At 50.5% G+C, this 15618-nt stretch overlaps 1 protein-coding gene across 1 annotated transcript in view; it reads right to left on the reverse strand.

Annotated features, from left to right (window-relative positions):
- KAZN (kazrin, periplakin interacting protein) overlaps positions 1-15618 on the reverse strand; it is a 977721-nt gene that overhangs the window by 378609 nt on the left and 583494 nt on the right. Inside the window, exon 3 of the mRNA XM_084784912.1 lies at positions 8790-9045. Coding sequence (XP_084641038.1) covers positions 8790-9045 — 256 coding nt within the window. The remainder of the gene's footprint in view (positions 1-8789; positions 9046-15618) is intronic.

Raw genomic sequence — 15618 nt, forward strand, 5'->3', positions numbered from 1 at the left:
TTGGACCTGGAGCTCACCGACTCCACCAGGCTTGATGGCCAGCAAGTCCCTGTGAGCCTCTTGTCCCCCACCTCATCCAGCGCTGCAGTGTCAGGTGTTGGCTACTATGTCTAGGTTTCTGCACAGTTTCTGGGGATCAGACTCACGTTCTTTTGTGTACACAGTGAGCACTTTGCTGACCGGGTCATCTCCACAGCACTGTCATTTAAAGAAGGAATGGAAGCATTACAGAGAAAGGATTCAGCACAGTGCATACGCCGTGACACCTAAATACTCAGTTAAAATGACTTATCATTTATCAGTGAACCTCAGGGTACCATGTTTCATATAATAAGTAGACTAATCCCACACATCTGCAAGTCAGTTCTGTTGGTCCATTTGTCCATACGTTCACTCATCCATCAACCCACCCACCCACCCTGCCCATCCATTAATCTATCCATCTACCCATTCCTCTCTTCCTTCATCCGTCATCTTACCTGCTTATCCCTCCACCCACTCACCCACCCAGTCAGCACAGATCCGCTGAGCTCTTCTGTGTTCCAGGCAAGACTTCTCGGAAGCAGAAGGAGACAGAGAAAGCTCCTGTCCTCCTAGGTACTGTCAATCTGAGATGACCCCCACCTGAGGTCACATCTGGGAATAATTTTGGCCCAGAGAGACATGTGGCACCTTCTGGGGACATTTTGGTCATCAGCTGGAATGTGGAGAGAGTGACTGGTGCTGGGCTGGTGCTAAACCTACAATGCATGGAGAGGCTCCAGCAACAGGGAACTGTCGTGACCAGTGGACAGCTCTGAGGATGAGGACCCCAGGGAAAGGGTCTGTGAGAAGTCAGTCAGTTCGCTGCTGGCTATGTTTGGGGACCGAGTTCCTGAAGCCATAAAAGGAGAAGCTGGCGGGGGGGGGGGAGGGGGGGGGCTCTGGCTGGAGGGAGGATAATTCCCATTATGTTTAGAAATTTCTACCCAAGATACAGAGAACACACACGTCCCTAGGCCAAGTTCCTAAGCTTTCCCTCCATTGCTGACTCGGGGGCCACTAAGCTTGCAGGCAGCACCAGATGTGCCCACCCACACTCTGCCTTGGGAAGAGACATCCCCTCAAAATGTCACCAAACTTAGGCCCCACCAGCTGGGAGAGGAGGCTTCTCTGGAGTTCCAAGGCCTCTTAATGGAGGAGTCAACCTAAGGATGCTTCCAGCTTAGGCGGCATCCAGGGCGCACGCATAGGCTTGAACAGAGAGAGGCCTGTTGGCTTCATCTATGCCCGGTATGTGGTAGCAGATTGGCTCTAGGCACCCAAGTGTTGTGTGAGTCAGGGAGGGACATTGGAGCCAGATCTCTGTCCTGTAATAGCTGCATGTTCTTTGAGTGCCATGGCATTGCTGTGCCTCAGTTTTCCCAATGAGAAATGGGTGCTAGAGTGGCGCCTGCTTGTTACATCATTGCAAGGACCTAGGGTGGCAATAAGATGCATTAACACGTGGTACCCCCAAATCGTCACCATTTTGGACATTGTCATGGCACTACAAAGGACTTTACTCTTTGAAGATGTTTCCTTTACTCAAAATTGGGCATACATGTTGCCTCCATGTTGGGTCTGGGATTTATACAGTATATATTTGTTTATTATTACTTACTGAAAACTTTGACAAAGGGATTCAAATTAGTTCTCATGCACAACTACAGCAAAATATTCAGAGAGGACACACTTTCAGGAGTTCCTGGAATACTGAACGCTTTGTCACACACCTCAGAGGGGTTCTCAGAGAACCACAATGACACGTCAGAAGGTGAGTGGAAAATATTAGCCCTGGGCCAGCTTTCTTCCAAAGGCCATTTTGGCCCATAACAAACGACTCACACACTTCAAACATTCAATACAGCTGAGGCAATATTGAGAGAGGAAGGCCTCGGCATCCCCCACAGGGGTCCCTAAGCATGTGCTGGGATAGAAAGGGACAGGGGCTGGCGGCTGAGTGGGGCATCACCTCTTTACAATGTCTCTCTGTCCTTCGGCCTGACAGTACAGTCTAGAAGGAGAACAGAAGCCTGCTACAAGCTCCGGGGTGAGGGTCCCCATTGATCAGAGGGGGAGAGGGCATTAAGGGCTTTTCAGGATCCTGACCCAGAGGTCTGGCACCACCTCAACAAAGACACCAGAATACATTTGGAACCAGTGATTTCCTTTTACGCCGAAGCCACCTGCTTGAACGGTTGCTATTACCAAACTCACTCAGACTCCATCCGGTTTCTTTCATGTCTGCGGAGGCTGAGGATTCTGAGGGGAAGCAGGAAGGCCTGCAGAGCGCAACCTGTGTGCCACCACTCGGATCTGAGGTCCATCAAAGGAGCAAGATCATTTAGGTCTCGTCCAGCCTCATGGGGTAGAAGAAACGTCCTAAGCTCGGGTCTTCTGGCAGCTTCTGTCTATGTAGGAGAGGTGGGGCCCAGCCAGGGAGTACAGACATGGTAGCTTGGGGTCTGTGGAAATGTATTCTGCCACTGTGGAATGGCCACACTGTAGCTTCAGGCATGTTGTCTCTTCATAAAGAATTTTACCAGAACCTGCTTCCCTGCACCTTGGGGGCATCAACATGCTAAGTGATGTGCTGGTGGCACCTGTGTCATCCTGAGTGTCACTGCCCTTGTATCCAACTCAAACAATATGGGACAGGTCACATTGGAAATACCACTTAGCATCCAGCCCCCTCAGCCTAACCGGCAGAGTGAGGTCCCTCCTTGCCTGATCTATGTTGTATGTATGTGTATGTGTGTGAGTGTGTGTGTGTGTGTGTGTGTGTGTGTGTGTGTGTGTGTGTGTGCATGCAAGTACGTGTGTGCATGTGGGCCCAAGGACCAGAGTTCAAGTAGACTAGTCCAGAGCATACAGGGCTTGCTGTGAGACTAGGCCCCTACAGCCTCAAGAATGAGAGAAGTGAAGGATCGGAGCGCTGTAAAAGTATGCATTCTTCTAACCCATGTGGGACGTTGGAACCTCCCAACAATTATAATACAGTGCCGAGTCATACTTGGCATAGCTTAATTCTGAGCCTTAATGGTTAGAGATCTTCAAAGTTGAAAGTAAGGTGGTGGTGCATACATGCACACATGCACACAAATACATATGCACGAACCCTCAGGCACACACACACATACGCAAACACGAAGTTCTCTACCGCTAGGAACCTTTTAAAGCTTTGGTCTTAAAGATATGAAATTAAAGTAAATGCCCTCATTTCCTTCTCTGTTGCTGTGACAAAAACGCCAACCAAAAGCAACTTAGGGAAGAAAGGGTTTACTTGGCTTACAGGATACAATCTATCATAGAGGGAAGACAGGGCAGGAGATCAAGGCAGGAACCTAGAGGTAGGAACTGATGCAGGGACCAGGGAGTACTGCTGCTAACTGGGCTTGCTTCTGTGCTTATGTTCAATTACCTTTATCATGCAGCCTACACCCACCTGCGTAGGATTGGTACCACCCATGGTGGGCTGGGCCCTCTTAGGCCAATTATCGATCAAGCATATGCCCCCACAAATATGCCCACAGACTAATTTCCATGGAGGCAGTTCTGCCTGGGGACAACCCAAACTAACAGCACAACAAGTAAGTCCCCTGGCTTTGGCTGCTAACAAGACTTAGCATAAGAAGTCATCTTGGAAGGCCTGCCACATGATGGGTATAGAGGGTTGAAAAGGATGGGGACATTCTCATCACCCTTCCTTAGCTATGCAACAGGAAGTGACTACCAGACACACACACACACACACACACACACACACACACACACACACACACAATGAGTGTGTCCAAGACCCTGAGTTTGACCTCCTGTAGTTCACATGGCATACAGGGTGGGCAGGCAGACTTCCAGTGAGGAATTCCCACCTGCCAAGCCCATCTGCCACACTCCCTGGCAGCCAGGGAGACACACTGAGAACCTTGGGAATCCCTAAAAGGTGCCACACTGAGAACCCAAAGGTGCCATTTGGGTTGAGGAGTGTGGGGGAGGGTGTGGAGACACAGGTCCCCTCACACTGAGATGAGTTGCGGGGCAGCTAGATAGACCTCTTATTGTGAAAACCAGGCCAGCTAAGGCTTCCGGTTGGCATCAAAGAAGTTTTGGAACGCCACAGGAAATTCGGGAAACAAATGCCGCAGTATGAAATGGACCAGAACCAGACTCCAGGAACCCTCCCCCAAGGCATCTTTAAAGACAATGGGAAGATAGTAAATGTTAGGCGATCAATAACTAATTTCAACCATGCCGTCCGCATGTGTAAGCAATCTCTTGGTGACTCCATGCAGTTAATTTTGAGGAGGAACTTTAAAGCTCCGCCTTCCAGGTTAGACGAAGACAAGGCCCCTTCAGCACATTGCAGAGGCAAAGTGAGGGGCCTCAGAGATTTTGCCACATGCCTAAGTTCCACCCGGTGTGTCTGCCATTTGGAAATCCCCTCTTTCAAAGCAGATAAAAGTCCCTCCTGGAAAATGAGACCGGAAGCAGAATGAATGGGGAAGCAGGTGCCAAAAGACAAGTTATTTTGCAGAGCAACAGTGTCTAGCATCTCTGTGGATTACTCACACACACCACTCTCAAGGTAATGTAAACTTTGGCGAAGAGTTTTAACTGTTTTGTAGAGAGGAGATGCCAGCATCTAGGCATCTGCCCATTGTAGTGCCCAGAGAAGGAAACAACCTGTGTGTAACTATGGAAATTTATAAACATGAAGATTGATCCTTCTTATCTCCCCATTTTAACAACTGAATCGGATAGGGACCACCTCCCTCTCCCCAGCACCAAAATAAGGTACTCTCTGTACCTCCCGTTGCCAGTGGGGGCTGGGGAGAGGCCTCAGTCAATGATGTGCAATCCTTGCACAGACATGGGCACTGGAGTTCAGATGCCACCATCCACTGAGGAAAGCTGAGCTCAGCAACATGTGCTTGTCATCCCAGCACTGGGAAGGCAGAGACAAGAGGGTACCAGGAGCTCACTGGCCAAGTCAGTCTAGCCAATCAGTGAGGTCCAACTGCAGTTAGCAACCCCGTCTCAAGAAATAAGATGGAGAGTAAGTGAGGAAGACACCTGACAGTGACCTCTGGCTCCAGAGGCAAGCATGTGCACACAGCCCAAATAAACAATAAACTCAGGGCAGCGAGCATCCATCCTACTGAGTGTAAGTATTTTATGTTCTATACAGTTAACACCTTTTTAAATTGGGTGTAATGGCTCTTAATTGTTTTATTCTATGCACAGCAAAGCAGCCAATTGAATCTAATATTAGTCATTCATCAGATAAAACATTTTCAGAGAAGCAAACTGCCATATTTTGCCTTCAAAGAACAGCAAGCATTTTAAATACACTTTCCCAGAGCTGGTATTACGAGAAAAACAGTTTAGAAACGCTACTTCAAACAACCCCCTTCCATAACAAGATGAATTAAAACAAATGCTTAGGTCTGTATTTTGTTTTTGTTTTTATTTTTGCTTTTTGTCTTTTTAAATCAAGCCTCCTTCTGTCTACCTGTCAAAACCAGTTGTGACCCCATCAACCCAAGAGGTGGCCTTTGGGGCTGTGAAATGCGCCACCCAGCACAGATGCCCTTGGCACGGCTGGCCTACAGCCCTCCTTAGGATTATCCGACTCACTTGCAACAGGAGCGAGGCGATGGGCCCGCTGCCAAGAGCTCTTTCAACAGAAATTCCGAAAGAAGATCCTGCGAAGTGCCGAGAGCCCAGATTTCCAGCAGTTCACTTTCTAGATTCTGTTACATAGCAACCGTTCCCGCTCACACAGGGTACCCAGCGAGTTAATATTTTGTTTAAAGGATGGGCTGCCTTAACCCTCTAGGAAAACCCAAGTTTGCCTTGTCACACAGGCACCAACCCAGTGGTCCCGCCTGCAACAAAACTACCCAACAATGAAGTGATGCAAAAAATTAAAAAAAATATATTATAAATGGATCTAATAGGCTCTTAATGGGGACAGGTGAGGACATAGAAGGTGGTATTTCCCTGTAATCATTTGTGGTAATACTGTTAAAGGCATATTTGCCTCCCCTTAATGTGTCCATGAGGCATATTACAGCTCAGATTGTCTTACACCATTAGCTTTTGCAAGATACTCACTGCATTCAAAACCCCAGTTTGAAAAGTGACAACTTAACTGCACCAGGTATTCTGAGGGTCTGGTCCCACCGAGCAGCACATGAGTTACTCTAATCAGGAAGAACGCAAAGCCTCAAGGATCCCAGCTTCCCTGAGCCTCCCTGTGCCACAGGAAGGGACAGGAGGGAAGGTGGGCAGCCGTACCTGAAAATTAGCTTGCAACAACTCAAGGCTCTTTTTTCGGAACGTAATAGGAGCCGCAGCAAAAAGAAGTATCCAGTCTGGCTCTGCTGAAGGCATCTAGCAAAATAGTGTTAAGAGTCCCCAAAGAAAAAACCAAAACGAATCAACACAAACCTCATGAAGGCTAAACTATACACACACACACATATATATGCATGTGTACAAATATTCCAGAATCGAGGTGGTGTGATTATATATAAGTCAATGCCCAGTGGGCTTATACAGGAGTCTCGTTTTTTCTTCCGCCCACCTCATCCACATAAAGTCATACTAACTTAAATGGACATGTGACCCAGAGATGAGTTCAGTTAAAGATCATTAGCTTGCTTTCGGATCATACAGTCACCAAGGGCCCATCATCAAGGGCTCATCATAAAGGTTCTGAGAACCATCAGCAGGTTGGACAGAAACAACCAGGACCCTCCTATTCTATGCTTCTATTACTGATGCATTGCTAGCCTCTGCCATGGGCACAGGGTAGGAGCAAAGGTTCCCACGAGGGAGATACTGATGTGTGTGGGATCCCAAAGTCTGCAGGCTTGTACATCTTAGTGGGAGAGAGAGAGAGAGAGAGAGAGAGAGAGAGAGAGAGAGAGAGAGAGAGAGAGAGGGAGACAGACTGTTGCACTTCTACAGCCATTTGGTTATCGTGATGCTGGCCTTTTGATTTTCAAGTGAAGTGCTCTGGCTTCCATAGCATGCCCAGTCCACAGGGCACCCGGCACTCAGATGAAAAGCCACCTAACTTTTCCCTGTCCGAGGAATGGCTGGATGGTGGGAATATCCTAGCATCATTCGGTGTCCCTTCTTAGAGCTCTTGCCTCTCAGCAAAATGCCAGCTCTTAGCTAGTTCTGGAATGTCAGAAGACTCGCTGCTTACCAAAAAAAAAAAAAAAAAAAAAAAAAAAAATCGAAGCGTTATCCTGCAGTCTGCCTTCCTCCCTCTCCTCTCACCTACGGTTCATTCTCACACGGTGACACAAGCAGGGATGGATGACAAGAACAACCGGACGCCAACCCTGAAACCCTGTAGCAAACATGCACCAGGGCCACACCACCTTCTCACCATTACATCACAGCCAAATCACACCCACCATTCCTAAGACTTCCAACAGGCTCCGGAAGTAGCAAGTTAGGGTCTGACTTAGAATTCACAAAACTACACATCTCAAAGCTATGGATCTCACAGAGCAAAGACATACCTTCCCAAGAAGGTAAGGCCAAACCAGACTGATGGAGAGGGAGCAAGTGAAGGCATCCCTGTAAAAACAGACTCCCAACGCTCAGGACGAGCTGTTGACATAGAAGAACCAGAAAAATCATTCTGAACCACTAAACATAGCTGCCGTACACTCCAAGTGACATATTTTTACAAGCGGCCTTTCTGGTTGTTTTTTTTGGTTTATTTTCTTTCTTTCTTTCTTTCTTTCTTTCTTTCTTTCTTTCTTTCTTTCTTCCCATCCTTTTAAATTTTTAGCAGTTTAGTTTACATTTCAAGTGATTTGGATAAGCAGTGGTGTTGCTTCTTAAAGGGGCGGGGAGTGTGGATCCTGAAAAGCTTGCTTAGGCTTTTGCCTTCCAACTCTCTGAAAACACCATGCCCGGCAGGCCACGTTATCTCACACCTTTAACCCTTGCTGGGGTTTCAGAAGCGTCACCTCTCAATATCAGTACTGACCAGCAGCTGTCTTTTCTTTTCCCCTTCCTCTAAACTGCAGAGGGTCCTTCAAACAGGGCCTCCTGGCAACCTACCATTCAAGCCTTCATCCCTCCAGACAGCCATCAATCAACCTTTGAGGTCTGTTATTTCCCCCTGGGTAGCGTACTTCCCTCTAGAGATGCTGGAAATGTAAAACTCCCTGCAGATCCAAGCATCCACACCACTGCCTGCACCATCTCAAGCTTGGAGAAAAATAAACTCCAGATGCAACCCAGCCAAGGGGCTTGGAGTTCATGGAGAAAAGTGCGGGCAAGTCCATCCCCCCTGCCCCCCGGGGGGTAGCAGAGCCCAGAGACCCCTCTGGGGAATCTTTTCAGAGGCCGTTGGAACTGGAGGGCTGCGGGGCGGCGGGGGCGGGGGGGGGCGGGGGTTGTGGGGAGAAGGCATGAAAAGTTTGCCGCGTCGCTGGGGTCTGTGTGCCATCCAAAGGGCACTTTCCACTGCCTGAAAAGGACCAGCCAGCGGAACCTAGCTCTAGTCAGCGGGGGCCGATGTGACCGTGTGACTCTGCACTCCGGTTGGCGTTAATGACAGCCGCCTTGCAACTCCCAAGCCGGTGAGCAGTGGGTGGACACGGCCAGGCGAAAAGGGATACGAGCCACAATGTAAAGCCATCTCGCGGCGAGCGTGGGGACACCGCAGGCCGGGCCACCACCGGGACCGGTGAGCGCGCTGTGGGTCCCCGCCCCGGACGCCAGGCGCTCCCTACCTTGTGCGCTGTGCTGATGGTTCTCCATGGTCGCTGCCGCGGAGTCAGCTACCGTCACCGCTGTCGCCGAGGCGCTGGTCGCAGCTCCCGGGCCCGAGCCGGAGCCGCTGCCTCCGCCGCTCAATTCCGCCAGTCTCCGGTTGGTGGCCGTGAGTTCGGCTCGCAGGTTGGTCACCTCCTGGCTGGCCGACTGGACCGCCCCATCGATGCGGAGCGCGAGCTGCTTATTGTCTTCCATCATGCTCAGGATTTTGGCCTGGGGGCGAGAGAGGTGACAAAGAGCTGCATGATGCACGCGGGGGGCGCGTGGCCGGCCGTGGCCTCGGCTCTACCTGTTGGGTCACCCCAGCGGCCCGGGTTCCCCCGCGCCCCGACCCCCAGGCACCGGCAAGCGCCGGCTCCTCCGGCGCAGGAATGACAGCGGCGCCTCCAGCCCGAGCCGCGGCGGTGGCGAGGCGGCGGGGGGAGGAGGAGGAGAAAGAGGAGGAGGACGAGAGGAGGAGGAGCAGCCGAGATCCGCGAGACCCCGGCGGGCGGGCGAGCTGCGCGCAGAGGACACCGTGCGCCGCCCGGGCCAGGCGCTCTCTGAGTGGAGCCTACCATTCGCGGCTCGCTCGAGAGGGGGCCCTGCAGGGGACCTTGGGGACCTCCCTAGCGTCGTGAGCCCCCCACATCGGGGACACACCCCCGGGTAGTGAAGGAGGAGGGCGGCGCCCTCACGAGGCCGGAGGTGGCACCCCCCAAGCGAAGGGTTAGGGGTGCGTCCTGGGCCCTGGCTGTTCGGCTGTCCCCTCCCTTTGGCGGTGGGCAGCCCCGCCCCAGCCAACTACTGCCCTGCTGCGGGCTAGGGTCGCCGTGGAGGAGGAGGTGGATGCTTAGCAGACAGGGGTGCGCGCATAGGAGGCCCCTTGGAGGGAAGTATGGGATGGAGGCCCTAGGGAGGGGGCTGTTGGAGTGAGCTCACAAGTGGATAGAGTTCTTGCTCTGCTAGTTGCAGGATGAAATGCCCAGCGAGGAGGAGGGCTGGTGGACAGTGAGCCTGCCACCTTCCACCCCCACCTCAGTGCCTGACCTGCGCTGTTCTTCCCCAGCCTGGGCCGGTGATGTTGAGGCCTGCCGGCAGGCCAGAAAGCAAACGTGCATACCCCGGAATGAGGACTAGTTTCAACCTGGTCCTAAGCTCCTTGGCTGGCCTGAACAGTGGGCTTAGAGAGCTGAGGCCAGAGGAGGATAGGAAGGTGTGGCGGGGCCTCTTTTTTTTTCTTCTTCTTCCGATTTAGCAATGTTGAACTCAGCTGCTTCGGTTTACCTACTACCCCTTCTGAGAAGAATCGAGGTATCCTTAACTTAGACAAGCCCTCCTGGCTCCTCTGGCTCCTTTTCTCTCCCAGAGCACACACAAGCTTTGCATTTTTGAGTGGGGCCCTGGATTCCAGCCACCAGACCTTGTTACCATAGCAAGCTTCATTCCATGCAAATAGGTTTTCAAAGAGCCAAGTGTAACCCTGGCCGAACAGTGCACCACCATTCCAGCCCTGACAACCTGGGCACAGGGGCTCAGAGTGAACTGCAGAAGCCAAGGGGGGTGCCCCGGCTGAGATACGCCCCCTCCAGGTTCAAGAGCGTTTATTGGACGTCAATGAGAACTAAGCAGAATATGCACGCACGGGGCATTCGTTGTTGACTCTAGGATAAAAGTATATGCCTCCTCTTTTAGGAGGAAACAGGCTCTGGGCAAGGTTTACCAATTACCCATCAAGCTCAGAGAAATCAGCTGGTGCAGCAGTTGGACCAAGTGATCCCATGAAGCCAGTTAATCCCACGTGCATTCAGTAATTAAAAACAACAACAAGAAAAATTAAAGCCAGGGTCTCTCTCTTAACTCTCGATGTAGTGGAGAATGACTTGGAACCTTTTGATCTTCCTGCCTCTCCGACTTTACAGGACAGAGCTGGGCTTAACAGGCATGCAACATCACAAACACTTAGTTTATTTGGTGTTGGGGTCAAACTCAGGGCTTGGGCCATGCTAGACAAACACTACCAAGCGAGTAGCAGCCCCATTGGTTTCTTTCGTGCAGAACCATGAAAGTACACTGCTGCCCTGCCCCTTGCCCATGGGCAAGCTTCTGCAAGACGAGAGGACCTTCTTAGATGGCAGAGCTCAGGGCAAAGGGCATAGTTTTTTTTCTCTAGCTAGTTTGCGCCATGTATGGATTTCCCTGCTGACCTCAGTCTTTTTTAGTTCAGCATTGACCAAGTAGATCAGCAGAGGCCTTCAGAGAAGCCGGGAGTGTTTAACGGCCAAGTTGAGTTCAGGCCTTTAGGAAGCAGCTAGGAGGCATCCAGCCACAAGGCTCTGTGGAACTCCCGAAGACTGACGTCACTGGGGAATCTAGTTTGTCGGTCTTTTAAAAGCTGGTATGATGCCCTTTAATCTCAACACTCACGAGGCAGAGGGAGGAGGGTGTCTGCCAGTTTGAGGGCGTTCTGGTCTACACAGGGAGTTCTAGGCCAGCCAGCCAGGGCTACATAGTGAGACGCTGTCTCCAAGCAAACAAACCCAAACCCAAACCCAAACCCAAATTAGTTGATTAAATTAAAGAAAGAGAAAGGTTGAACATGAGGCTGTTATGTAACCCAGCGAATCCATTCTAAACAACCTAGAATGGGGGAGGGGGGCCAACTCCAGGAACGGCAGGGATGGCGTCAACGTTGGTAGCAGCACTGTTTGCCATAGTCAGAAACACTGTGCCAGACACAAAAATCACACAACGTGTGATTCTGTTTATATGAAAATCCTGGAGCAGTAAAACTAGGGAGATGGAAGGCAGACAGGTGGCTTAAGAGCAGAGGCTGAGAGTGGGGTGGACTGCTTACTGTGCTATTTTAGGAATTTTGTAGGGTATGTTGGAGTACTTGACAGCGGCTGTGGTTGCACAAAGCTGCAAACGGAATAAATGTCATCAAGTTGCTTGCATTAGAGTGGTGGATGTCATGCTATATGAGTTTTGAAGGCATAAAATAAAGGCATGTATGGGGTGGCGGTAGGGGTGCCTCAGTTGTAAACTTAGCCAGAAAAGAAGAGTAACTCAGAAGGTGGTGGTGGTGGTGATGGTGGTGGTGGTGGTGGTGGTGCTGATGGTGATGGTGGTGGCGATGGTGGTGGTGATGGTGGAGGTAGGTAGTGCTGGTGATAGTGATAGTGGTGGTGCTAGTGGTGGTGGTGGTTGTGATGGTGATGGTGGTGGTGGTTGTGATGGTGGTGGTGATGGTGGTTGTGATGGTGGTGGTGATGGTGGTGGTGGTGGTGGTTGGTGCTGGTGCTGGTGCTGGTGGTGGTAGTGGTAGGGGTACCCCAATTGTAAACTCAAACACAAAAGAAGAGTAATTCAGAAGTTGATGGTGGTGGTGGTGGTGATGGTGGTGGTGGTGGTGGTGGTGGTGGTGGTGGTGGTGGTAGTGGTTGTTGTTGCTGTTGTTGTTGTTGTTGGTGTTGCTGGTGTTGCTGGTAGTGGTAGGGGTACCCCAGTTGTAAACTCAATCAGAAAAGAAGGGTAATTCAGAAGATGGTGGTGGTGGTGGTGGTGGTGGTGGTGGTGTGTATGTGTGTGTGTGTGTGTGTGTGTGTTCACACTCTTTATGGCACTCACTAGAAGGGCAGTGATGTGTCTATTACATGATTCTTCAGTGTCACTGTGAACCTGCGGGCAGGAGAGGAAGGTGGCTGGGTTTTCTGTTGCTTCTCTCTCCCATTCTTGACATCTAGCCCATAGCAAGTGCTCTGCCCCCCACTGTGTGTGAGCGTGTTTGTGCAGTAAACAAACTGAGGAAGTGTTACTCATTTTCCCTCCGTGGAGAGACTGTCCCACACACTGGCATCTTCATAGTAAATCAGACAAAACAAACATGTAGGGGAAGAGGAAGCAAGGCACATTTCTCTCTCTCTCTCTCTCTCTCTCTCTCTCTCTCTCTCTCTCTCTCTCTCTTTTCTGTGTGTGTGTGTGTGTTGGAGCGCACATGGGAATGTGCACACACACACACACACACACACACACACACACTTGTGTACACATATATATCCATGTCTTCCTTTCTCATTCTCCATCTTGAATTTTGAGGCAGGGTCTCTCATTGATCCTGGAGCTCACCATTTGGCAAGACTAGCTGGCCGGTGAGCCCCAGAAATCTGCCTGACTCTGGCCCCCAGTGCTGGGATTATAGGCATGTTCCACTGTGGGGCACATGGACCATGCCACTGGAGGAAATGGAGGTGGAGGAGCATGTTCAAACCCTGGAAATCTCAAACTTGAGATTTAAAATCTCGTCCTGAGATGGCAGGAGTGGGACAAGCCGCCTTCCTGTTTCCACACCTGCCTCTGAGCATGTGGCACTGAGACCCCCAAGGTGGCCAGGGCATCATATAGCTGGCACCTCCCTAGATGCAGATAAAACATAGACAGCATCTTAGCCACAGTCAATTAAATGCACTCACTCAGGAAACCTCTCCCCATTGCCCTGGAATAAAGGTGCATGTGCACATAAGCACTCTCTCTCTCTCTCTCTCTCTCTCTCTCTCTCTCTCTCTCTCTTTCTCTCTCTCTCTTTCTCTCTCTCTCTCCTCTTATCTTCTCTCTCTCCTCTTCTCTCTCTCTTTCTCTTCTCTTCTCTTCTCTTCTCTTCTCTTCTCTCTCTCTTGCTCTCTCTCCTCTTCTCTTCTCTTCTCTTCTCTCTCTCTCTCTCTCTCTCTCTCTCTCTCTCTCTCACACACACACACACACACACACACACACACACACACACACACACATACACACAGAGCTGTTTCAGCAATAAAGGCAAGCATAAGCTGTTTCATTAAATATTATCTAACAGTCTCTGATTTGTCCTGGGAGAAAGTCTCCCCACAACAGCCCCAGCAAAGCCCAGGATTCCAGACTCTGCTCCCTCCCTCCCAGCTCAGCGTCTGGTGGCATGCAGGCACTCTGTGGAGAAGCTGAATGACACCCCACTTTTTCTGTGTGTGTTCGGGTTCAGAACCCAGGTTCTCATGTTTGCAAGATAAGCACATTATGGACTGAGCTGTCTCTGAAGCCCCCTTGAATCTCTTTGTATGGCTTTCTCTAAGGCTTCATGGTCCTCGCTTTAGGAACTTATGGGAATGCCTCCTGTGTGTTTAAAGAATTTCAGGGCTCTGTCTACTCTATTTTCCTGAACATAATAAAGGGGGCGTTTCTCAGATGGGTGACCCTGCATACACACAGACCTGCCTTGCCACTGAACTCCAAACTAGGAGTCCTAGTCCCCACCCACGTGGCTGCCTTCCTCCCTGGTGTAGCAGAGGCCAACAAGCCTCATGTTCCTTAGCCTCCTTGTTGTCTGCAGACAAATGGAGGCTAGATGCAGAAATGAGGCCCTGTAGACACTGAGGAAGGAGCCAGGAGCAATTAATGCCACGTTCTAGAGGGTGACCCGTCCTCCTATTGTACCATGGGGCCCTGTTCTAAATGACACGTGAGGCCATAGCCTAGCGCAGGCGGGCCACTGGCTTCTTATACCACACCTCTCAATTCTTGCCACCTGGGAACCTTCGCCTCGTTTTGCTTTTCTCTTGCCTAGAATATTCTCCCCTGACTTTCTGACCCTGATTCCACTCTGACATTTCGTAGCATGGATCGCCATAGATGGCAGTTCTGCTTATTTACTTGGTAACTTGAGCTACTGTGTTCATGGATGGACTGAGAGTTAAGCATGGGTAGAGTGGGTCACTTACTTGAGTAGAGGTCTTTTCATTTCTCTGCCTGAGCCCCACCCCTCCCCAGGCATTTTCTGTTTTGTGTTGGTATTCCCGGAAATAAATATCTCTTTAGTGACCTAATTTGATTACTTATATTGCAACAGAATTCCCTATCTAGAACACCCCCCTCTAGAAGGACCCAGAGGGTTCTAGAAACCTACAAGAAGAACATTATGACAGGCAGATCTGGGCCCAGAAGTCCTGCTCAAACTATTGCACCAGCCAAGGACAACACGTGCAGTAAACTTTGAACCCCTACCCAGATCTAGCCAATGGACAGGACATTCTCCACCTTTGAGTGGAGAGTGGAGACTGACTTTCACACGAACTCTGGTGCCCCATATTTGACCACGTCTCCTGGATGGGGAGGCCTAGTGGCACTCAGAAGAAGGATAGCAGGCTACCAAGAAGAGACTTGATACCCTATGAGCATATACAGGGGGAGGAGCTCCCCCTCAGTCACAGACATAGGGGAGGGGAGTAGGGGGAAAGCGGGAGGGAGGGAGGAATGGGAGGATACAAGGTGTGGGATAACGAGATGTAATATGAATAAATTAATACAATATATATTAAAAAAAGAACACCCCCCCTCCCCCAGCACATATACCTACCGAGCCGGAGTGCAGGCCTCCACTGGTGGGACAGGGAAAGAGGCCACTTCTCAATTCTAATTTTGCCTCTCCAAAGGCATCACTGATGCTTCACTAAAGAGTTTGTGGATAGTGAAGCAAATTCATGTCCCTTCTCCTCGTACCTCCTTATCTCACTTCCCTCCTTAAAAACCTTCCCCAAATTCAGTTGTCCCTAGGAAATCCAGTCATATCTTACTTTCACTAAATAAGGCTATTCGCAGCTCTCTTATTTGATTCTTGCTCCAATCCTGCTGGGTGGGGAGGGGGTCCCCCGGATTGTTCATTTGATGCTCAAGCCCCTGAGGGCTTCCTGGAAGGTTTCCTGAGGCCCGTACCCTGCATGCGCGTCTTTCCACACATCTTCACTGCGTGGGTGAGCTAGGGGCCAGCGCTCTGCTACA

This window comes from Acomys minous (genome assembly GCF_964271855.1).
Source record: "Acomys minous genome assembly, chromosome: 6".
NCBI classification, from domain to species: Eukaryota; Metazoa; Chordata; class Mammalia; order Rodentia; family Muridae; genus Acomys; species Acomys minous.